The 22,543-nt window shown below is 42.1% G+C and overlaps 1 protein-coding gene across 1 annotated transcript in view; it reads left to right on the top strand.

Moving 5' to 3' along the window:
• Positions 1–22,543, top strand: part of LOC135511895 (polypeptide N-acetylgalactosaminyltransferase 2-like) — a 139,420-nt gene that overhangs the window by 69,387 nt on the left and 47,490 nt on the right. The window contains exon 2 of the mRNA XM_064933412.1: positions 7,595–7,685. Coding sequence (XP_064789484.1) covers positions 7,595–7,685 — 91 coding nt within the window. The remainder of the gene's footprint in view (positions 1–7,594; positions 7,686–22,543) is intronic.

Raw genomic sequence — 22,543 nt, 5'->3', positions numbered from 1 at the left:
TTACAGGCCTATCTCATCTTTTTAAGTGGGAGAACTTGCCCAATTGGTGGCTGACTAAATACTTTTTTGCCCCACTGTACTTATATGTTTGAGAAATTTGAATATGAGATTTCTGTTGATTTTGTATTTGGTGCCCTGCAATTTTATTGGCTGTTCCGCTAGCGGAACCCCATTCCCAGACAGGTTTTAACATAGTGTCCAAAGACGGGCCAGAAGTATGCTTAATTGAAATTCCTCAGTGAAGTGGGCAGCTGGGAGGAGGTGTTCTTATTCTCCATGGACTTTACGGTGTCCCAGAACTTTTTTGAGTTTGTGTTGCAGGAAGCAAATTTCTGCTTGAAAAAGCTAGCCTTGGATTTTCTAACTGCCTGTGTATATTGGTTTTTATCTTCCCTGTAAAGTTGCATATCACGGGGGCTGTTCGATGCTAATGCAGAAAGCCATAGGATGTTTTTGTGGTTAAGGGCAGTCGGGTCTGGAGAGAACCAAGGTCTATATCTGTTCCTGGTTCTACATTTCTTGAATGGGGCATGCTTATTTAAGATGGCGAGGAAGGCTTTTTTTTAAATAACCAGGCATCCTCTCCTGACGGGATGAGGTCAATATCCTTCCAGGATACCCGGGCCAGGTCGATTAGAAAGGCCTGCTCGCTGAAGTGTTTCAGGGAGCGTTTGACAGTGATGAGTGGAGGTCGCTTGACCGCTGTACGGATGCAGGCGATGAGGCCTGCATTACTCACTGCTTTAGCACACTCCGTCAAACCTGATGTCCTCGCCGTGTCTGAATCCTGGCTTAGGAAGGCCACCAAAGATTCTGAGATTTCCATACCCAACTACAACATTTTCCGTCAAGATAGAACTGCCAAACGGGGAGGAGTTAGCTTGAAAAGTTCTGTCATACTTTACAGGTCTTTGGCCAAACAGTTCAAGCTTCTAATTAAAAAGATTAATCTCTCCAGAAATAAGTCTCTCACTGTTTCCACCTCTTATAGACCCCCCCTCAGCTCCCAGCTGTGCCCTGGACACCATATGGGAATTGATTGCCCCTCTATCTTCAGAGTTCGTTCTGTTAGGTGACCTAAACTGGGATATGCTTAACACCCTGGCAGTCCTACAATCTAAGCTAGATGCCCTCAATCTCACACAAATCATCAAGGAACCCACCAGGCACAACCTTAAATCTGTAAACATGGGCACCCTTATAGATATTATCCTGACAAATTTGCCCTCCAAATACACCTCTGCTGTTTTCAGCTGGTCAGCTTTGATTTATCTTGGCCAGGGCACTGTTGTAAACGAGAACTTGTTCTAAACTAGCTTACCTGGTTAAATAAAGGTGAAAAAATAATAATATTTTAGCCACGACTTACTCTTCTTTGTGCAGCTTCAAATGTCGAACAAAGTTGGAAATTGTTGCGCCTCCGTGTGTAATTTTCTTCCCGCATGTTTTGCAATTTGCAATCCATGTTTTGTTGATACAACGTCGTGTTTATAACCCAAAATAATTATTTTCGGAATCTTTCCAAGGGCTCCATCTGAATTCACCTGCTGACGTTCCTCTGCACTGCCACGCACAACTTTTTCTCAGCTGGCACAATGTGATTGGCTGCTGTCCGATTCAAACTGTAATCCGTTAAATGAAGAGTTGATGCGCTGCACACTTTTTAATAGCATCATTTTAAATATTTGGGCTTGTGGAGGGTATCAAGTCAGATCAAGTTATAAGGCTCAAGTTTAAGTAAAGTCACGAGTCATTGGTGTCAATGTCGAGTTGCAAGCCATCATATTTGTGACTTGAGTACCATAAACCAGTGTTCAAGAATACCCTCATCTTTAACCTGACCGAAGTTGCCAACTGAAGATAGATTGCAAGAGACTGCCAACTCCATCTCTGCATAATGAGACTTGTGAGTGCTGTGCATGCGCATGTCCCAGTTCTGCAGCCCTGTTTAGCACGTGAAGATGATCCAAATCGTCACTTTTTGACACTGCGGATCTGACTGATAATATAAACACAAGTCTGTTAGTACAGACAAGGACAGTTCCGAGTAGAGATCGACCGATTATGATTTTTCAATACCGGTTATTGGAAGACCACAAAAGCCGATACCGATTAATCGGCAGATTTAAAAAAAAAAATGTATTTGTAATAAGGACAATTACAACAATACTGAATGAACACTTAATTTAACTTAATATAATACATCAATAAAATCAATTTAGCCTCGAGTAAATAATGAAACATGTTCAATTTGGTTTATAAAATGGAAAAACAAAGTGTTGGAGAAAAAAGTAAAAGTCCAATATGTGCTATGTAAGAAAGCTAACATTTCAGTTCCTTGCTCAGAACATGAGAACATATGAAAGCTGGTGGTTCCTTTTAACACGAGTCTTCAATATTCCCAGGTAAGAAGTTTTAGGTTGTAGTTATTATAGGAATGATAGGACTATTTCCCTCTATACCATTTGTATTTCATTAACCTTTGACTATTAGATGTCCTTATAGGCACTTTTAGTATTACCAGTGTAACAGTATAGCTTCCGTCCCTCTCCTCGCTCCTCCCTGGGCTCGAAACAGCAACACAACGACAACAGCCACCATCGAAGCAGCGTTACCTATGCAGAGCAAGGGGAACAACAACTACAAGAAGGCTCAGAGCGAGTGACGTTTGAAACGCTATTAGCGCCCACTAACTAGCTAGCCATTTCACTTTGGTTACACCAGCCTCATTTCGGGAGTTGATAGGCTTGAAGTCATAAACAGCGTAATGCTTGACTTACAACGAAGAGCTGCTGGCAAAACGCACAAAAGTGCTGTTTGAATTAATGTTTACGCGCCTGCTTCTGCCTACCACAGCTGTCAGATACTTAGATACTTGTATGCTTGTATGCTCAGTCAGATTATATGCAACGCAAAACACGCTAGATAATAATAGTAATATCAACAACCATGTGTAGTTAACTAGTGATCATCTTTGATTTGTTTTTTATAAGATAAGTTTAATGCTAGCTAACAACTTACCTTGGCTTACTGCATTTGTGTAACAGGCAGTGAAACGAGAGAGAGGCAAGTCATTATTGCGTTGGACTAGTTAACTGTAAGGTTGCAAGATTGGATCCCCCAAGCTGACAAGGAAGAAATCTGTCGTTCTACCCCTGAACGAGGCAGTTAACCCACCGTTCCGAGGCCGTCATTGAAAATAAGAATGTGTTCTTAACTGACTTGCCTAGTTAAATAAAGGTATAATTTTTATTTTCTTTTAAACGGCGCCCAAAAATACTGATTTCCGATTGTTATGAAAACTTGAAATCGGCCCTAATTAATCGCCCATTCCGATTAATCGGTCGACCTCTAGTTCAGAGTGCGAGGTCATCATACCTGTTCTATCAGCAGGGCCTGTAAATATTGAAATGGATGTTTGTGTTCCAGTGGAAGACTCTACTTGAGGAATCCCGCAGTGTTCTTTCAACTGCTACGTTCCCTGCTTGCTTTTACAGTAGTTAAAGCTTGTCATGACCTCACAAACGGTATACCTACATAACCCTACCAGCTGTGTCAGATACATTAACATTTCCTGATCTCTGTAGAACACTCCAGAGCTACTCTACTCTCTTCACTACCGTCTTCTACTCTCAACTTCTCCAGTTCCAGGTACCAACTTAAGCAGCAGCCCCCAGCATCCTCAGAGAAGATTCTTGGTTGAATTTTCCTCCTCTTCATCATCTGCTCCAGACCAGCCTGTTTACCAGGCTTGGTAAACTTCCAGTTTATGTCCCTCTAGTCTGGCTGCTTCCTCCCTGCCAATGCCCCCTGACAGGGCATGTAGGGCTCAGTGATGGGGAACAGTTGCCATGGGGTTACTCCGTGCCAACTGACATGGATGTTCCTCTGGGCTCTGCATTCACACCTGCTCTCTCCTCCCGATTGGCTCCCAGACCTGAAATGGCCCTGAATCACAAAGATTACATCATGGGAGTCAAGCAGGCCAAAAGTGAAATAGAATTGACTGTAGTAGTCTACCACTGTACCAGGCAGATGATGTATACTTGATGATAGATGGTAGCATGGCTGTTCTTACCTGCTGGTGCGGCAGGGTAGCCTAGTGGTTAGAGCGACGAGTAACTGAAAGGTTGCAAGTTCAAATTCCCGAGCTGAAATCTGTCGTTCCACCCCTGAACAGGCAGTTAACCCACTGTTCCTAGGCCGTCATTGAAAATAAGAATTTGTTCTTAACCTACTTGCCTAGTTAAATAAAGGTAAAGTAAAATGTTAAAAAATAGCAACGCGTAAGCACTCCAGCGGCATATGTAATAATAATATCCCATTTAGCAGACGCTTTTGTCCAAAGCGACTTACAAGTCGGCTGGAGCCGGGAATCGAACCCACGACGCTTGGCGTTGCAAGCGCCATGCTCTACCGACTGAGCCACACAGGACCCAACAGAGCACAGCAGGGACGAGGAGAGCTAAAAGCTAAGTTAAGTGGAGCATCATGGTGTGGTTTGACGGTGGAGCATGACGGTGTAGTATGCACCCAAGTTATACGTTAACTTTGTGTGGTAACAAACTAGGCCTGGGTTATTGCCAGGAACCTCACCATACGATGCCATACGATGCTATACCATCGCCATGCTATACTAGTACCATGCCATGCTATACTAGCACCATGCCAAGATATACTAGCGTCATGCTATTCTAGCGCAATGCCATGCTATACTAGTGCTGTGCTATACTAGCGCCATGCCGTGCTATAATAGTACCATGCCATGCTATACTAGCACTATGCCAAGATATACTAGCGCTATGCTATTCTAGCACAATGCCATGCTTTACTAGCGCCATGCTGTGCTATACTAGCGCCATGCTGTGCTATACTAGCGCCATGCCGTGCTATACTAGTGCCATGCCGTGCTATACTAGCACCATGCTTAGGTGCCAATATGATATGTATGTATTGAGATTCAATACTGCAACTTGTATTACAGTTTGATGTTCTACAAAAATATTGCTCACTATATGTCTGCTGCAGAGACGAGAGAGCATGAGAACTAGTTTTGATCAGTTATGGAAAAGAAAGTGCTGAAAACATGTTGGCTCACTATTTAAAATGAAGATGGCGAACGAGCTATGGGATGAAAATTACCAGCGTTTTGGTGCCGGTACAGCCGACTAGCGCAAGTTAACTACCTAGAAGAGAGAAAAAAAATTATACTTTGAGTCCAAGTATATCGTCCAAAATGATATTGCAATATGTAACTGTATAGAACTTTTATCCCCGATCACTATAAGAATACACGCCTCCAACCTAAAAGTAAAAAAAAACTTTTGGTCTGGCTAAGAGGATGTATGGTTGACTTTAATAAAGGTTTGAATAGCATTAGGATGTTACAGTAACACTTCTATCACTCATCTTAAAACTAGTGCTTTCTCAGGTCTCCCATCAAGAGACCCAACCGGTGGCTTGGTAATGAGTTATTCATTAGCCAGACGCTACCTCTGTGACGCTACCTCTGTGACGCTACCTCTGTGACGCTACCTCTGATGACATGCCGTGCTATAGGAGAGTCGTGTAAGGCCTCCCATAGAGCTACCTGTTATGTTAATGGCCGCACAATAATTGTTCCCATGTTTTGCCAAGTGTGAGAAACGATGAACAACTGTGACTTCATGAGAATCACTCTGGAAATCACGTTAACGTAGACTGTTTGTCAGCGAGATGACTGTCAATTTCACACACAAACAAACCGAGCAATGTTGACTAATTTTACATTTTAAAGTTTTTCTTTCTGGAATTACCTGTGATTGTAAACGGTGTTGGTATTGTGGTTTTGCAGAGCAGAATTAATGAAGTGGAATATGCACATCATTCATTAGAATGATTATAGCGATCTCCATCCGTGTCAGCTGCAGCTCACCACCACCACCATAACTCCCCTCCACCCCTCTTATTGTGAAATAACTTCAGAACATGTCATTTTGCTCTAGAAGACATGCGTCAAATTTTTCTTAATCGTTCTCAGGACATGATGTACTTATTCATGTTCCTCTGTCTAAAGATATACATTTTTTTTATAAGGTTTGATCATTGATTTGATAAGTTTATGATAAAATGCTGAGCGTCTGAATGCTATTGGTTGCCACAGCCACCAGTTCATTTTGGCCTGAAGGAGCAGGCGACCAGAGCAGATGCTGGTTGTGTTCGGCAGAGCGAGGGCTTCTGGACTTCAGTAGCTTGCGCTCTATCCATACCATCCCGCCTGTTGGTTTATTTACTGCTAACCTTAGCAAGAGTACTTCCTGTTTGAGTTTTTGCCGGTCTGGCCTGCGGTGTGTTACAGGCTTGCAGTGCTGCAGTGTTTCACCGTTTGGCTTGACCCATGCTGTCATTGTCAGCGCGGACATATTTCCCAACAGTTGGTTATAGAAACAGGCGAGATTGAAGCAAAATTTGACTTGATTTTCCATGAAGTAAAATGTATCTACTCTTACAAAAATGTCCATGAATTAGAATTCATAATAATTCACATTTCCTGTTGCTGCAATAATGTTTTTCCTGCTGTAGCAAATGAAGATCCTACATCTGTACTCTTCACTGGCTTTATTTTGGCACACAGCTCCTCTGTGTTTTAACACTGATGGAAATCCCATCTGGCTGTTTAGTCACAGACTGTCCTTCTGCTTTTGATGTTGCCGTGACATCAGAACAGCAACCGTATGAGAATAGGCAATCGACAATTCCTCTCCATCGCACTCTGTTTTGTGAATCCTCACAAAACGTATTGTTGCGGATCAATCATGCACCTGGCGATGATTGGAAAGTTCAAGAGCACCTGCACCAGAGTTATTGTATAATTCTGTTTTCTTACCTTAAGTCTGGAACGTTTCTAAAATGTTCTCCTGGTGGTTATCAACAGGGAGACGACATGTTTTGTCCATTATATAGTATAAAACATTGTTTTTCTTTTTATATTGGGTGTAATTTACAGGCTGTCGGTGTGTCTGATCCAACATGCAGAAATACTCTTGGTCTGCCTCTTGAGAAGATCTAATGTGGTCTGCATGACTCGACATACAAATAGTGAAGTTATTTGAATGGCTGTGAGCCCTAAGATAAAATAAATCATGCCCTCTGTCCTTCCTCTGTCCATCTGGTTTTGATAAGTAGCCTACGTTCTAAGTTCTTGAATGGAATAATGGTCTACTGCCATAGGACCACGGACCCTTTTTCTTCATCAAAATGCTTTTGACAAACTCACTGACATTTTAAAAGCTGCTCGAAGCATAGCAATAACAGTCAGGGGCACCTTGTTGCCACAGTAACATGATGATGCAAATCATGCGTTTATAATTCCAACCTTGAAGAAATAAATCAATAGCACCAACAGGGAACTTAGGAAGACTACAATATTTTAAATGTTTTCTAACCATTTGCTTTCAAAATTAGTCTGGAAAATGTGCTTGACATTCTCGGTGTTTGACATACAGCTATTTATGAACATGGGGGTTTTCTATCATTAGATCATCCTTTTCTGAGGAGGGACAAACATTTTCCACTGAATGTAGATTGTGACCTTGTCTTTGTGTTTCTTTGGCAGGATGACTGGAATGCTATTGACTCATCAAATCAGGCCCAGGTCCACCGCAACGCAGATGACCAAACCCACAGCCTGGAGACACTACCCTCAGGTAAGAGCCAGATACCCAGCCAGGCATCCCACATCACTGTCCATTCTGGTTATCCCCCCCCCCATTTACAGACATGATGAGAAGATTAGTCAACACAGGACTCCAGGTTGACATGTTGTTCAACTGACTGTGCAATAGTGGAGGGTGCCAGCTGTGGTTCTAACTAGTAAACTACCTTTACTGTTTACAAGGTCAGGACTAATTATGCAAGGTGTGTACAGGAATGCTATGAAAATAATCTGAATTCATCTGGGGTTTTTTCAGAGTTTCTGATCTTCATCAACATTTACATTTACATTTAAGTCATTTAGCAGACGCTCTTATCCAGAGCGACTTACAAATTGGTGAATTCACCTTCTGACATCCAGTGGAACAGCCACTTTACAATAGTGCATCTAAATCATTAAGGGGGGGTGGTGAGAAGGATTACTTATCCTATCCTAGGTATTCCTTGAAGAGGTGGGGTTTCAGGTGTCTCCGGAAGGTGGTGATTGACTCCGCTGTCCTGGCGTCGTGAGGGAGTTTGTTCCACCAGATCAATGGGCCAATCACCCAAATCTCTATCGTACCAATTTGCGAGGCCATGTGCACAACTGAACCGGGATCCAATTTAGCAGAGCTGCTTTATTCATTAACCTGTCTGGCAGTGGAACCCCGTTCCGCTAGCGGAACCCCTCGCCATCAGCCAATGAAATTGCAGGGCACCAAATACAAATCAACATAAATCTCAGAAATCAAATTTCTCAAACATACATGTATTAGGCACCATTTTAAAGATACCGTTCTCGTTAATCCAGCCACAGTGTCTGATTTCATAAATGCTTTACAGTGAAAGCTCCACAAACAATTACGTTAGGTCACCACCAAGTCACAGAAAAGCCCAGCCATTTTTCCAGCCAAAACGAGGAGTCACAAAAAGCACAAATAGAGATAAAATTAATCACTAACCTTTGATGATCTTCATCAGATGACACTCATAGGACATCATGTTACACAATAAATGTATGTTTTGTTCGATAATGTGCATATTTATTTACCAAAATCTCAGTTTAGATTGGCGCCTTACGTGCAGTAATGTTTTGATTCCAAAACATCTGGTGATTTTAGCAGAAATACTCACAATAAACATTGATAAAAGATACTAGTGTTATTTACTGAATTAAAGATGGACTTCTCCATAACTTCTTGACGCTACCCATCCCTTAAGCGGGATAATTGTCATCAGCAACCGCTGAATAGCATCACATTCAAATAACATTACTAAAAAATATTAATATTCATGAAATCACAAGTGCAATATTGCAAAACATAGCTTAGCCTTTTGTTAATCGACCTGTTGCCTCATTTTGAAATTATGCTACACAGCAAAAGCGTTTAAGTTTATCGATAGCATGACAAAACATTATGTACACTAAGCATTAAGTAGCTAGGTCACGAAAATCAGAAAAGCAATCAAATTAATCGTTTACCTTTGATCTTCGGATGTTTTCACTCACAAGACTTCCAGTTACACAACAAATGTTCCTTTTGTTCCAATAAAGATTATTTTTATATCCAAAATACTTTGTTTGGCGCATTATGTTCAGAAATCCACAGGAAAGAGCGGTCATGACAACGCAGACGAAAATTCCAAATAATATCCATAATGTCCACAGAAACATGTCAAACGTTTTTTATTATCAATCCTCAGGTTGTTTTTAAAATATATATTCGATAATATATCACCCGGGAGTGTAGTTTTTTCAATAGGACAGGGAGAAACAATGACCGTTTTACTCTGTTGCGCAAAACTCACTGAGAGCCCTCACCTATCCAAATCAAATCAAATTTTATTTGTCACATACGCATGGTTAGCAGATGTTAATGCGAGTGTAGCGAAATGCTTGTGCTTCCAGTTCCGACAATGCAGTAATAACCAACAAGTAATCTAACCATTCCAAAACTAATTTCTTATACACAGTGTAAGGGGATAAAGAATATGTACATAAAGATATGAATGAGTGATGGTGCAGAGCAGCATAGGCAAGATACAGTAGATGGTATCGAGTACAGTATATACATATGAGATGAGTATGTAAACAAAGTGGCATAGTTAAAGTGGCTAGTGATACATGCATTACATAAGGATGCAGTAGATGATAGAGTACAGTATATGCGTATACATATGAGATGAATAATGTAGGGTATGTAAACATAATATTAGGTAGCATTGTTTAAAGTGGCTAGTGATATATTTTACATCCTTTCCCATCAATTCCCATTATTGAAGTGGCTGGAGTTGAGTCAGTGTGTTGGCAGCAGCCACTCAATGTTAGTGGTTGCTGTTTAACAGTCTGATGGCCTTGAGATAGAAGCTGTTTTTCAGTCTCTCGGTCCCAGCTTTGATGCACATGTACTGACCTCACCTTCTGGATGATAGCGGGGTGAACAGGCAGTGGCTCGGGTGGGTGTTGTCCTTGATGATCTTTATGGCCTTCCTGTAACATCGGGTGGTGTAGGTGTCCTGGAGGGCAGGTAGTTTGCCCCCGGTGATATGTTGTGCAGACCTCACTACCCTCTGGAGAGCCTTACGGTTGTGGGCGGAGCAGTTGCCGTACCAGGCGGTGATACAGCCCGCCAGGATGCTCTCGATTGTGCATCTGTAGAAGTTTGTGTGCTTTTGGTGACAAGCCGAATTTCTTCAGCCTCCTGAGGTTGAAGAGGCGCTGCTGCGCCTTCTTCACGATGCGGTCTGTGTGAGTGGACCAATTCAGTTTGTCTGTGATGTGTATGCCGAGGAACTTAAAACTTACTACCCTCTCCACTACTGTTCCATCTGTGGATAGGGGGGTGTTCCCTCTGCTCTTTCCTGAAGTCCACAGTCATCTCCTTTGTTTTGTTGACGTTGAGTGTGAGGTTATTTTCCTGACACCACACTCCGAGGGCCCTCACCTCCTCCCTGTAGGCCGTCTCGTCGTTGTTGGTAATCAAGCCTACCACTGTTGTGTCGTCCGCAAACTTGATGATTGATTTGGAGGCGTGCGTGGCCGCGCAGTCGTGGTGAACAGGGTGTACAGGAGAGGGCTCAGAACGCACACTTGTGGGGCCCCAGTGTTGAGGATCAGCGGGGTGGAGATGTTGTTGCCTACCCTCACCACCTGGGGGCTGCCCGTCAGGAAGTCCAGTACCCAGTTGCACAGGGCGGGGTCGAGACCCAGGGTCTCGAGCTTGATGACGAGCTTGGAGGGTACTATGGTGTTAAATGCCGAGCTGTAGTCGATGAACAGCATTCTCACATAGGTATTCTTCTTGTCCAGATGGGTTAGGGCATTGTGCAGTGTGGTTGAGATTGCGTCGTCTGTGGACCTATTTGGGCGGTAAGCAAATTGGAGTGGGTCTAGGGTGTCCGGTAGGGTGGAGGTGATATAGTCCTTGACTAGTCTCTCAAAGCACTTCATGATGACGGAAGTGAGTGCTACGGGGCGGTAGTCGTTTAGCTCAGTTACCTTAGCTTTCTTGGGAACAGGAACAATGGTGGCCCTCTTGAAGCATGTGGGAACAGCAGACTGGTATAGGGATTGATTGAATATGTCCGTAAACACACCAGCCAGCTGGTCTGCGCATGCTCTGAGGGCGCGGCTGGGGATGCCGTCTGGGCCTGCAGCCTTGCAAGGGTTAACACGTTTAAATGTTTTACTCACCTCGGCTGCAGTGAAGGAAAGACCGCATGTTTTCGTTACAGGCCGTGGCACTGTATTGTCCTCAAAGCGGGCAAAAAAGTTAGTTAGTCTGCCTGGGAGCAAGACATCCTGGTCCGTGACTGGGCTGGATTTCTTCTTGTAGTCCGTGATTGACTAGACCCTGCCACATACCTCTTGTGTCTGAGCCGTTGAATTGAGATTCTACTTTGTCTCTATACTGACGCTTAGCTTGTTTGATAGCCTTACGGAGGGAATAGCTGCACTGTTTGTATTCGGTCATATTACCAGTCACCTTGCCCTGATTTAAAAGCAGTGGTTCGCGCTTTCAGTTTCACGCGAATGCTGCCATCAATCCACGGTTTCTGGTTAGGGAATGTTTTAATCGTTGCTATGGGAACAACATCTTCAACGCACGTTCTAGTGAACTCGCACACCGAATCAGCGTATTCGTCAATGTTATTGCCTGACGCAATACGAAACTTGTCCCAGTCCACGTGATGGAAGCAGTCTTGGAGTGTGGAATCAGTTTGGTCGGACCAGCGTTGGACAGACCTCAGCGTGGGAGCTTCTTATTTTAGTTTCTGTCTGTAGGCAGGGATCAGCAAAATGGAGTCGTGGTCAGCTTTTCCGAAAGGGGGGCGGGGCAGGGCCTTATATGCTTTGCGGAAGTTAGCATAACAATGATCCAAGGTTTTGCCAGCCCTGGTGGCGCAATCGATATGCTGATACATTTTAGGGAGTCTTGTTTTCAGATTAGCCTTGTTAAAATCCCCAGCTACAATGAATGCAGCCTCAGGATGTATGGATTCCAGTTTGCAAAGAGTCAAAGTTCGTTCAGAGCCATCGATGTGTCTGCTTGGGGGGGAATATATACGGCTGTGATTATAATCGAAGAGAATTCTCTTGGTAGATAATGCGGTATTCATTTGATTGTGAGGAATTCTAAATCAGGTGAACAGAAGGATTTGAGTTCCTGTATGTTTCTGTGATCACACCACTTCTCGTTAGCCATAAGGCATACGCCCCCGCCCCTCTTCTTACCAGAAAGGTGTTTGTTTCTGTCGGCGCGATGCGTGGAGAAACTCGCTAGCTGCACCGCCTCCGATAGCGTCTCTCCAGTGAGCCATGTTTCTGTGAAGCAAAGAACGTTAGTCTCTGATGTCCCTCTGGAATGCTACCCTTGCTCGGATTTCATCAACCTTGTTGTCAAGAGACTGGACATTGGCGAGAAGAATGCTAGGAAGTGGGGCACGATGTCCCCGTCTACGTAGTCTGACCAGAAGACCGCCTCGTTTCCCTCTTTTACGAAGTCGTTTTTTTGGGTCACCGGCTGGGATCCATTCCGTTGTCCTGGTTGAAAGGCAGAACACAGGATCCGCTTCGCGAAAGTCATATTCTTGGTCGTACTGATGGTGAGTTGACGCTGATCTTATATTCAGTAGCTCTTCTCGACTGTATGTAATGAAACCTAAGATGACCTGGGGTACTAATGTAAGAAATAACACGTAAAAAAAACAAAAAACTGCATAGTTTCCTAGGAACGCGAAGCGAGGCGGCCATCTCTGTTGGCGCCGGAAGTATCCACTAACAGAATGTGATCTTTCTCGCTCATTTTTCAAAATAAAAGCCTGAAACTGTTTAAAGGGAAGCCATACAAAAAGGAATCTGGTTGATATCCCTTTAAATGGAGGAGAGGCATGCATAGGAATAGAGGTTTTCGCCTGCAATATCAGTTCTGTTATACTCACAGACAATATTTTGACAGTTTTGGAAACTTTAGAGGGTTTCTATCCCAATCTGACAATTATATGCATATTCTAGTTTCTAGGGCTGAGTAATAGGCCGTTTCAAACGGGTACGTTTTTTTAGCCAAAAACGAAAATACTGCCCTCTACACGCAAAAGGTTAATGCAACTGCTGTGTCAGATTTCAAAAATACTTTACAAAAAAAGCATCATCTGAGAACGGAGCTCAGAACCCAAAACAGCCAGAGGAATAGCCGCCATTTTGGAATCAAAAAAGTTGGAAAAAACACCATAAATATTCACTTATCTTTGATGACCTTCATCAGAAGGCACTCCCAGGAATACCAGTTCGACAATAAATGACTGATTTGTTCCATAAAGTTCCATCATTTTTGTCCAAATAGTCACTTGTTGTTAGCGTGTTCAGCCCAGTAATCCATCTTCAAGAGGCGTGAGCATTTCATCCAGATAAAAACTCCAAGTTCTGTTACAGTCCTTTAGAAACATGTCAAACAATGTATGGAATCAATCGTTAATGTTTTTAACAATAAACATCAATAATGTTCCAACTGGAGAATTCCTTTGTCTTCAGAAAAAGCACTGGAACGAGAGGTATCTCTGTCGGGAGCACGTGTCATGAGACCGAGGCTCTCTGACAAGACCACTGACACAAACAGGTCTCATGAGCCCCTCCTTTATAGTAGAATCCTCATTCAACTTTCAAAGGACAGTTGACATCTAGTGGAAGCCCTATGAAGTGCAACCTCATCCATATATCAATATGTACTTGGAAGGCCAAGCTTTGAAAAACTACAAACTTCAGATTTCCCACTTCCTGTTTGGATTTTTTTCTCAGTTTTTTGCCAGCCATATGAGTTCTGTTATACTCACAGACAGCATTCAAACAGTTTTAGAAACTTCAGAGTTTTTTAAATCCAATACTACTAATAATATGCATATACTAGCATCTGGGACTGAGTTGGAGGCAGTTTACTCTGGGCATGCTTTTCATCTAAAAGTGAAAATGCTGCCCCCTAGCCCAAACGGGTTAAGCTACAGGTGTAAGCATATGCTGACGTTACATAGACTTCTCCTGCATTTAAAACAGAATGCCATGTAGGGAGGAATAAAAATTACAGTAGTTTTACCATCAGAACTGTTACATATTCTCTCCCTGGCAAGGTAGTCCTTAGAGAGCTGTTCCATTTAATTTATGTTGTAAAGGTAGGGCAGGGAGACATCTTTCTGCTTTTGTATCCTGAACAATATGTAGAAAGAATATTCTGGGGTGTACAGTAGTTCCAGGGAATCATCACTATTCAGATACCTTGTTTCAATGCCTCACACTATTTAGGTCACTCCACTTTACACTCAAGTTGGACCGAAAAACAGAATTCACAGTAGTGTTGCAGTTTTTAATTAAGCGGATTTCCAGATGGCCTAATATACAATTACTCCTTTTTAGACTGTAAGTAAGTATGACATCAGAGCTGAATTTAGACATATCCTACACCATCCCTTCCTAAATGTACATTCCCATATTACTACTGTACAATACGGTATAAGATCTGCTAGCAACTCCTTGACATATGGAGCTGAAGATCCATCCAAAATGTGGGTCCAAATGTGCCAAGGCAGCAGTGAGGGGCCTTCCCCTCTATCTGTAGGACTTTGTGCTCCTCCAAGCTGCCCATCAGCCACAGTACTGTGTTTCAGCTAGAGAGCTCCACACAGAATAACAACAACAAAATCCAGAAAAACGCATGTCAAAAATGTTATAAATTGATTTGCATTTCAATGAGGGAAATAAGTATTTGACCCCCTCTCAATCAGAAAGATTTCTGGCTCCCAGGTGTCTTTTATACAGGTAACAAGCTGAGATTAGGAGCACACTCTTAAAGGGAGTGCTCCTAATCTCAGTTTGTTACCTGTATAAAAGACACCTGTCTACAGAAGCAATCAATAAATCAGATTTCAAACTCTCCACCATGGCCAAGACAAAAGAGCTCTCCAAGGATGTCAGGGACAAAATTGTAGACCTACACAAGGCTGGAATGGGCTACAAGACCATCACCAAGCCGCTTGGTGAGAAGGTGACAACAGTTGGTGCAATTATTCGCAAATGGAAGAAACACAAAAGAACTGTCAATCTCCCTCAGCCTGGGGCTCCATGCAAGATCTCACCTCGTGGAGTTACAATGATCATGAGAACAGTGAGGACTCAACCCAGAACTACACGGGAGAATCCTGTCAATTATCTCAAGGCAGCTGGGACCATAGTCACCAAGAAAACAATTGGTAACACACTACGCTGTGAAGGACTGAAATCCTGCAGCACACGCAAGGTCCCCCTGCTCAAGAAAGCACATATACATGCCTGTCTGAAGTTTGCTAATGAACATCTGAGTGATTCAGAGGACAACTGGGTTAAAGTGTTGTGGTCAGATGAGACCAAAATGGAGCTCTTTGGCATCAACTCAATTCGCAGTGTTTGGAGGAGGAGGAATGCTGCCTATGACCCCAAGAACCCCATCCCCACGTCAAACATGGAGGTGGAAACATTATGCTTTGGGGTTGTTTTCACCGCATCAACTTCACCGCATCAAAGGGACAATGGACGGGGCCATGTACCGTCAAATCATGGGTGAGAACCTCCTTCCCTCAGACAATTTGCAACCAGAGCTCACGCTGAAGTTGGTTAAGTTCCGTAGTTGATATTAGTCCTTCTAAATGTATGGACAGCAGCCCTCACGTCATCGGGAACACAAGGTTGACTTTCGTCAATGGGCTTTTGTAATGGGGGAGAGAAGGGCGTGTTTCATAGTTCACAACCAATTGGGCGGGGCCACTGAGTAAGCATAGTTCACTTATGAAAACAATTCTCTCATTTAGAAACTAAAATTATATTTGATCTTTTCACAAATAATTTCATACTTAAACATTTAAATTGCACAACAATTTCATGTGAATCTGATAACTAGAATGTGTAGACTTCCCAAGATACTTTGTTGTCCTATCATCCGTAATAATGTCTTGGATGACAACTGATCATATTCTATCATATTCCAACGGACATTTTCAACTGGTTGGATTACCGAAATATGGTTCAGTTCCCAGCTTTTGATGTTACCAGACTCTATCTATGTCAATAAAGGGCTTTCCAAGAGTCCAATCTGTAGAGTAGAGAGCGAAAAGGGGGAAAGGGATTTATGGGGGCCGTAAACCTCACCAACAAGGCAACGTCATGAAACCCTTGACAATCAACCGTTCTCTGTCGGGGATGATGTTGGCTTTTGCCAACTGGTCGAGCCCCGGTACACATTATTTTTCAGATGTTACCCTACTGTAGTTACAGTATTGTCCAAACTCACATCCATGAGCAACTTGCTATGGGCGTCACTGCTATTAGCTTCACGACTGACATTTGGACCAGTGAAGTCAGACCAATGAGCATGCTGAGTCTGACAGCACAGTGGGTCAACAAGAATTTCGTACTGAGGAAGGCTGTATTGCATACCGCTACTGCCATTTCAAATGGCATTCGAACAACTGACTGGAGAAATAAACACACAGTGACCGAGGAAACACACAGCACACCGAGGAAGAGAGGCCACAGACAGACAGTGCTGAAACTTCACTGCTTGACATGTATGATGAAATCCTGGATGAGAATGAAACTAATTAATAACGAAACATCACAGCAAGCAAGTGAAAGAAATAGGTTTTGATTATGTTTTACTGGTAGTGGGGACATATGTAAATGCCAACAAAATAACTTTTGTGTGTGTGTGTGTGTGTGTGTAAAACCTTTATTTAACTAGGCAAGTCAGTTAAGAACGAATTATTATTCACAATGACGGCCTACACCGGCCAAACCCAGATGACACTGGGCCAATTGTGCACCGCCTTATGGGACTCCCAATCACGGCCGGATGTGATACAGCCTGGATTCCATCCAGGAACTGTAGTGACGCCTCTTGCACTGAGGTGCAGTGCCTTAGATCTGTCTGTGTGTGGGAGTGAACTATTTGATTGTACTAGAATGCTTAAAAGGCTGCAAAAATGTTAAATATAGGTATCGTTTTTTTGGGGGGGGAAGGAAAATATCGGTATTGGCCAAAAATGTGATATCGGTGCATCCCTAGTTATTATTGTAACTTCAGTAGTTTCACAAATGTTGGGCTATATGTTAAGGGTTTTTGATACATTGTCAGGTTGCATGATGCGACTCTACTGAGGATTTGAAAAGTTGCTTGAAAGGTATGAGGTCTGCTTTGTTTTTTTTGTGCAGGCTGTACACAGTTCATTAGTCTCTCATTCACAATTTGACAAGCACTTGATAATGTCTCGAATTTCACGGCAGCATCCCCTTTGTGTGGCCGTAATGCACGCTAAAAAAATCCATGGTTTTTGTGGCCGTTGTGCAGTCTCCCTGAGTGCTGTGCTCTCAGAAGTACCTCTCACTCACATGGCTCTCCATCACGTGATCCTGGTCTTTCTTACAGGCTAAAGTCAAGACCCATATCAGGGACACAACTGCCCGCGTCCTTATCCAATTCCGATGTGCGTATTTGGAAGAACTGTACACATTTACTTTTCTTCTGCCAACAAGATGAGAAGGCTTAGCGAACAGCTAAAGCACTAGACTATGTCAATCTACTATCCCCCGTAGTATAAAAATAGACCTATTCTGTGTGAGAAATAAATATTCCAAAGTTTGGGACAGTTGTGGGATGTGATTGATCCCAAATGAATACAACCACTATCATCCCCCAAAATTTTTTTCGCCCAATGTGGCTTACGCAAGACATCAAAGTTTAGCTTTAAATGTTAATAAACTGCTATTTCTTCACATTATAAGCGCAGTTAGGCTTTACATCCTTTGTAATGCGGATTAATGTGCTTAATTTTATTGAGTTATTTAGCCACTTTAGTTGTGATACAAACCTTATCAACACGCATAAGCTAGGCTACATGAGGGGTGCGATTATGATTTGAAAAAGTAGCAAAAAAAGAGGCATTGTTTCTTGTGAATGATGCCCAGCATAAGCATAAGTGATCAAATATAATTCACAAGTGATAGGCTAATACTTTCATCCATTATACTATTCTTGATTTAATCTCATCTTTATATATATTATTTAGTTTATTTGTGAAATTTGTTTTGATTTTGTGAATCATTATCTATGTCTCAAACGGGCAGTGGGAATAAATACATGAAGCCTAAACCGATATAATATTTGACTAAAACATAATCATTTGAAACCTTGAATACATTTGGGTAGATTATCCTGCGTATGTTTCCGTCTTTCGGATGGGACGTTCAAATGGGTGTCCTGATACCTCTGTGGTCATTAAAAATTGTGCATCGTCACAACAAAATATTTAAAAAGTTGCCTGAGAACTTTGCCAAAACATTTCAAACTACTTTTGTAATACAACTTTAGGTATTTTTAAACGTTAATAATCGATCAAATTGAAGACTGGTCTATCTGTGTTCAATACAGGAAGACAACAAACCAAGCTACTTTTCAAGTCTTGCGCAACTCTCAACAGTGTTACGCAGTTCCTAGATGGCCGTACTTCTTCATTGCACAAAGGAATAACCTCAACCAAATTCCAAAGACTTCTGACATCCAGTAGAAGCGGTAGGAACTGAGAACAAGTTCCTAAAAAAGATTGTTTCCCAATGAGAAATCACTGAACAGACAGAGACTTAAAAAACAAAACAATTCTGAGCGGTTAGTCCTCATGGTTTTGCCTCACAGACATGATTCAAACAGTTTTAGAAACTTCTGTGTTTTCTATCCAAATCTACGAATAATATGCATACCTTATATTCTTGGCATGAGTAGCAGGAAGTTGAAATTTGGCACGCTATTTATCCAAAAGTGAAAATGCTGCCCCATATACCTTAAGAAGTTAAGCAGAGAGCTCTTTTACCATCACTAAGCTCCTATTATAAAGCTACAAATAATTGTATGTATGTGTATGTGCTGTGAGTGACTTTCCTCCTGGATCCAGATGTGAAGACCACCCAGTTTCTGAGTCATTCGATGCTTTGTTCCTGTTTTCTTATTCGTTAACAATGTTATTATATGCAGTGTTTTGATGAGGAATCTGCTGACCGGCACACCAGGCCACAGACCGTTAGTCTTCCTCCGCTTTGGCTGTTCTGCTCAACAAGTGCCATGGAACATTCCTTGTTAGTTAGAAGGCTTCATGGATGGCCTGCACAATGTACAGCAATGTGCTGTAGTTTACTAGGGTTGAGTTCAGTAAGGTACACCATACATTTTGCACTGACCTGATCTACCTGGCCTTATCTCTCTCAGAGATGCTGTTCAGGCTCTTATTATATCTTAATGGATTCCTACCACCTGAGCATCAACAACAAAAACCCACGTATCCCGACGGACCGGTTTCAAAGCTTTTTGTCTAGTAAGCACAGCCAGAGGAGGAATGTTCCAGCTAGAGAGATGGGTGGTTGAACTGTCTAACTTTCACAGCAAGGATAAGCTATAAAGGAGACACAACTTGTCCTTAACTTGTTTCTTAGGGCAGGATCGCAGATCTGGGCATGAACCAGTTCCTCAGTTCTTTAAAGTGAAGATACTATATAAGGGATCGTTGTATACCTTCTGTTCCAATGGTGGAACAAGCTTCCCCCGACTAGCTCTGACTTTGCTGATAAATCATTTCAGGTCAAATGTACTTGATACAATTGTCATATGTGGTTGTCTCACTTTGCTATCTTAAGATGAATGCACTAACTTAGTCGCTCTGGATAAGAGAATCTGCTAAATGACTCAAATGTAAATGTAATGTTCCAGAATGTACTGCAGGGGGCATGGAGGATTTGATTTCCTCTTTACAAGTCTAGTCCCATCATTACCAGCAGGCCATGCCCATGAACACAGCCTTAACAGGCTTAACTGCTGCTATTAGCAAAATAACGTAATGTCTGACATGTTTATTTTATTTATTAAACTCGGCATTAAGGTATGTGAAAATATTTGATGTAAAAATAACAGATTACAACAATGTGCTACTGCATGTCTGTAAATTGTGATGGCATAAGACTGAACCATTTAATAGACTGCACCTTTCATTTCATAGATGGTCATCTGTGGCTTCTGTTAATCACGGAAATGACAAGGTCAACTGCTTTTTTGTCTCCAAACTTGGTCGGTTATAATGCCCCCTGCATGCAATTTACCATTTCTGTGGAACAATTAGCATCTGAGACGGATTATTCTCAGACCTTCCTAATTGTCATGCTGAAGACAAGCTGTCAGAGCTCAATGAGATGAATTACTCATGGTCTTTTTTCTCTGCGTGCCCCTACCGTGTCTGACAGATAATGTAATCGAATGCTGCCGTATGTTTTAGAGGCTTCATTAACATAACAGCTGCATTAGTGTTTAGTCACACTGATATCCAGTGTTTATGTGGGGACATATTTTGTTTTCATACGTTGTTGTGACAAGAATTACAATTACACATGGCATTTTATTTAGATTTTGATTTAAATGCATAATAATCTGACTAGGCTGTGTGAGTGGGTGCTCCTGCGAGAGAAGTGTAGCTGACTGCAGGCTGTTAGTAGGGTTTGGAAAAGTCTTTGTAGTGTAGCTGACTGCAGACTGTTATTACAGTTTGGGAAAGTCTTTGTAGTGTAGCTGACTGCAGACTGTTATTACAGTTTGGGAAAGTCTTTGTAGTGTAGCTGACTGCAGGCTGTTATTATAGTTTGGGAAAGTCTTTGTAGTGTAGCTGACTGTAGGCTGTTATTAGGGTTTGGAAAAGTCTTTGTAATGTAGCTGACTGCAGACTGTTATTACCGTTTGGGAAAGTCTTTGTAATGTAGCTGACTGCAGACTTATTATAGTTTGGGAAAGTCTTTGTAATGTAGCTGACTGCAGACTTATTATAGTTTGGGAAAGTCTTTGTAGTGTAGCTGACTGCAGGCTGTTATTATAGTTTGGGAAAGTCTTTGTAATGTAGCTGACTGCAGACTTATTATAGTTTGGGAAAGTCTTTGTAGTGTAGCTGACTGCAGGCTGTTATTACAGTTTGGGAAAGTCTTTGTAGTGTAGCTGACTGCAGGCTGTTATTATAGTTTGGGAAAGTCTTTGTAGTGTAGCTGACTGCAGGCTGTTATTACAGTTTGGGAAAGTCTTTGTAGTGTAGCTGACTGCAGGCTGTTATTATAGTTTGGGAAAGTCTTTGTAGTGTAGCTGACTGCAGGCTGTTATTATAGTTTGGGAAAGTCTTTGTAGTGTAGCTGACTGCAGGCTGTTATTATAGTTTGGGAAAGTCTTTGTAGTGTAGCTGACTGCAGGCTGTTATTATAGTTTGGGAAAGTCTTTGTAGTGTAGCTGACTGCAGAGTTATTATAGTTTGGGAAAGTCTTTGTAGTGTAGCTGACTGCAGAGTTATTATAGTTTGGGAAAGTCTTTGTATTGTAGCTGACTGCAGGCTGTTATTACAGTTTGGGAAAGTCTTTGTAGTGTAGCTGACTGCAGGCTGTTATTATAGTTTGGGAAAGTCTTTGTAATGTAGCTGACTGCAGGCTGTTATTATAGTTTGGGAAAGTCTTTGTAGTGTAGCTGACTGCAGGCTGTTATTATAGTTTGGGAAAGTCTTTGTAGTGTAGCTGACTGCAGGCTGTTATTATAGTTTGGGAAAGTCTTTGTAGTGTAGCTGACTGCAGGCTGTTATTACAGTTTGGGAAAGTCTTTGTAGTGTAGCTGACTGCAGGCTGTTATTACAGTTTGGGAAAGTCTTTGTAGTGTAGCTGACTGCAGGCTGTTATTATAGTTTGGGAAAGTCTTTGTAGTGTAGCTGACTGCAGGCTGTTATTATAGTTTGGGAAAGTCTTTGTAGTGTAGCTGACTGCAGGCTGTTATTATAGTTTGGGAAAGTCTTTGTAGTGTAGCTGACTGCAGAGTTATTATAGTTTGGGAAAGTCTTTGTAGTGTAGCTGACTGCAGGCTGTTATTATAGTTTGGGGAAGTCTTTGTAGTGTAGCTGACTGCAGAGTTATTATAGTTTGGGAAAGTCTTTGTATTGTAGCTGACTGCAGGCTGTTATTACAGTTTGGGAAAGTCTTTGTAGTGTAGCTGACTGCAGGCTGTTATTATAGTTTGGGAAAGTCTTTGTAATGTAGCTGACTGCAGGCTGTTATTATAGTTTGGGAAAGTCTTTGTAGTGTAGCTGACTGCAGGCTGTTATTATAGTTTGGGAAAGTCTTTGTAGTGTAGCTGACTGCAGGCTGTTATTATAGTTTGGGAAAGTCTTTGTAGTGTAGCTGACTGCAGGCTGTTATTACAGTTTGGGAAAGTCTTTGTAGTGTAGCTGACTGCAGGCTGTTATTACAGTTTGGGAAAGTCTTTGTAGTGTAGCTGACTGCAGGCTGTTATTACAGTTT

The sequence above is a fragment of the Oncorhynchus masou genome, chromosome 24 (assembly GCF_036934945.1).
Source record: "Oncorhynchus masou masou isolate Uvic2021 chromosome 24, UVic_Omas_1.1, whole genome shotgun sequence".
In the NCBI taxonomy this organism is placed as follows: domain Eukaryota; kingdom Metazoa; phylum Chordata; class Actinopteri; order Salmoniformes; family Salmonidae; genus Oncorhynchus; species Oncorhynchus masou.
This window is presented reverse-complemented; position numbering and strand designations above follow the sequence as displayed.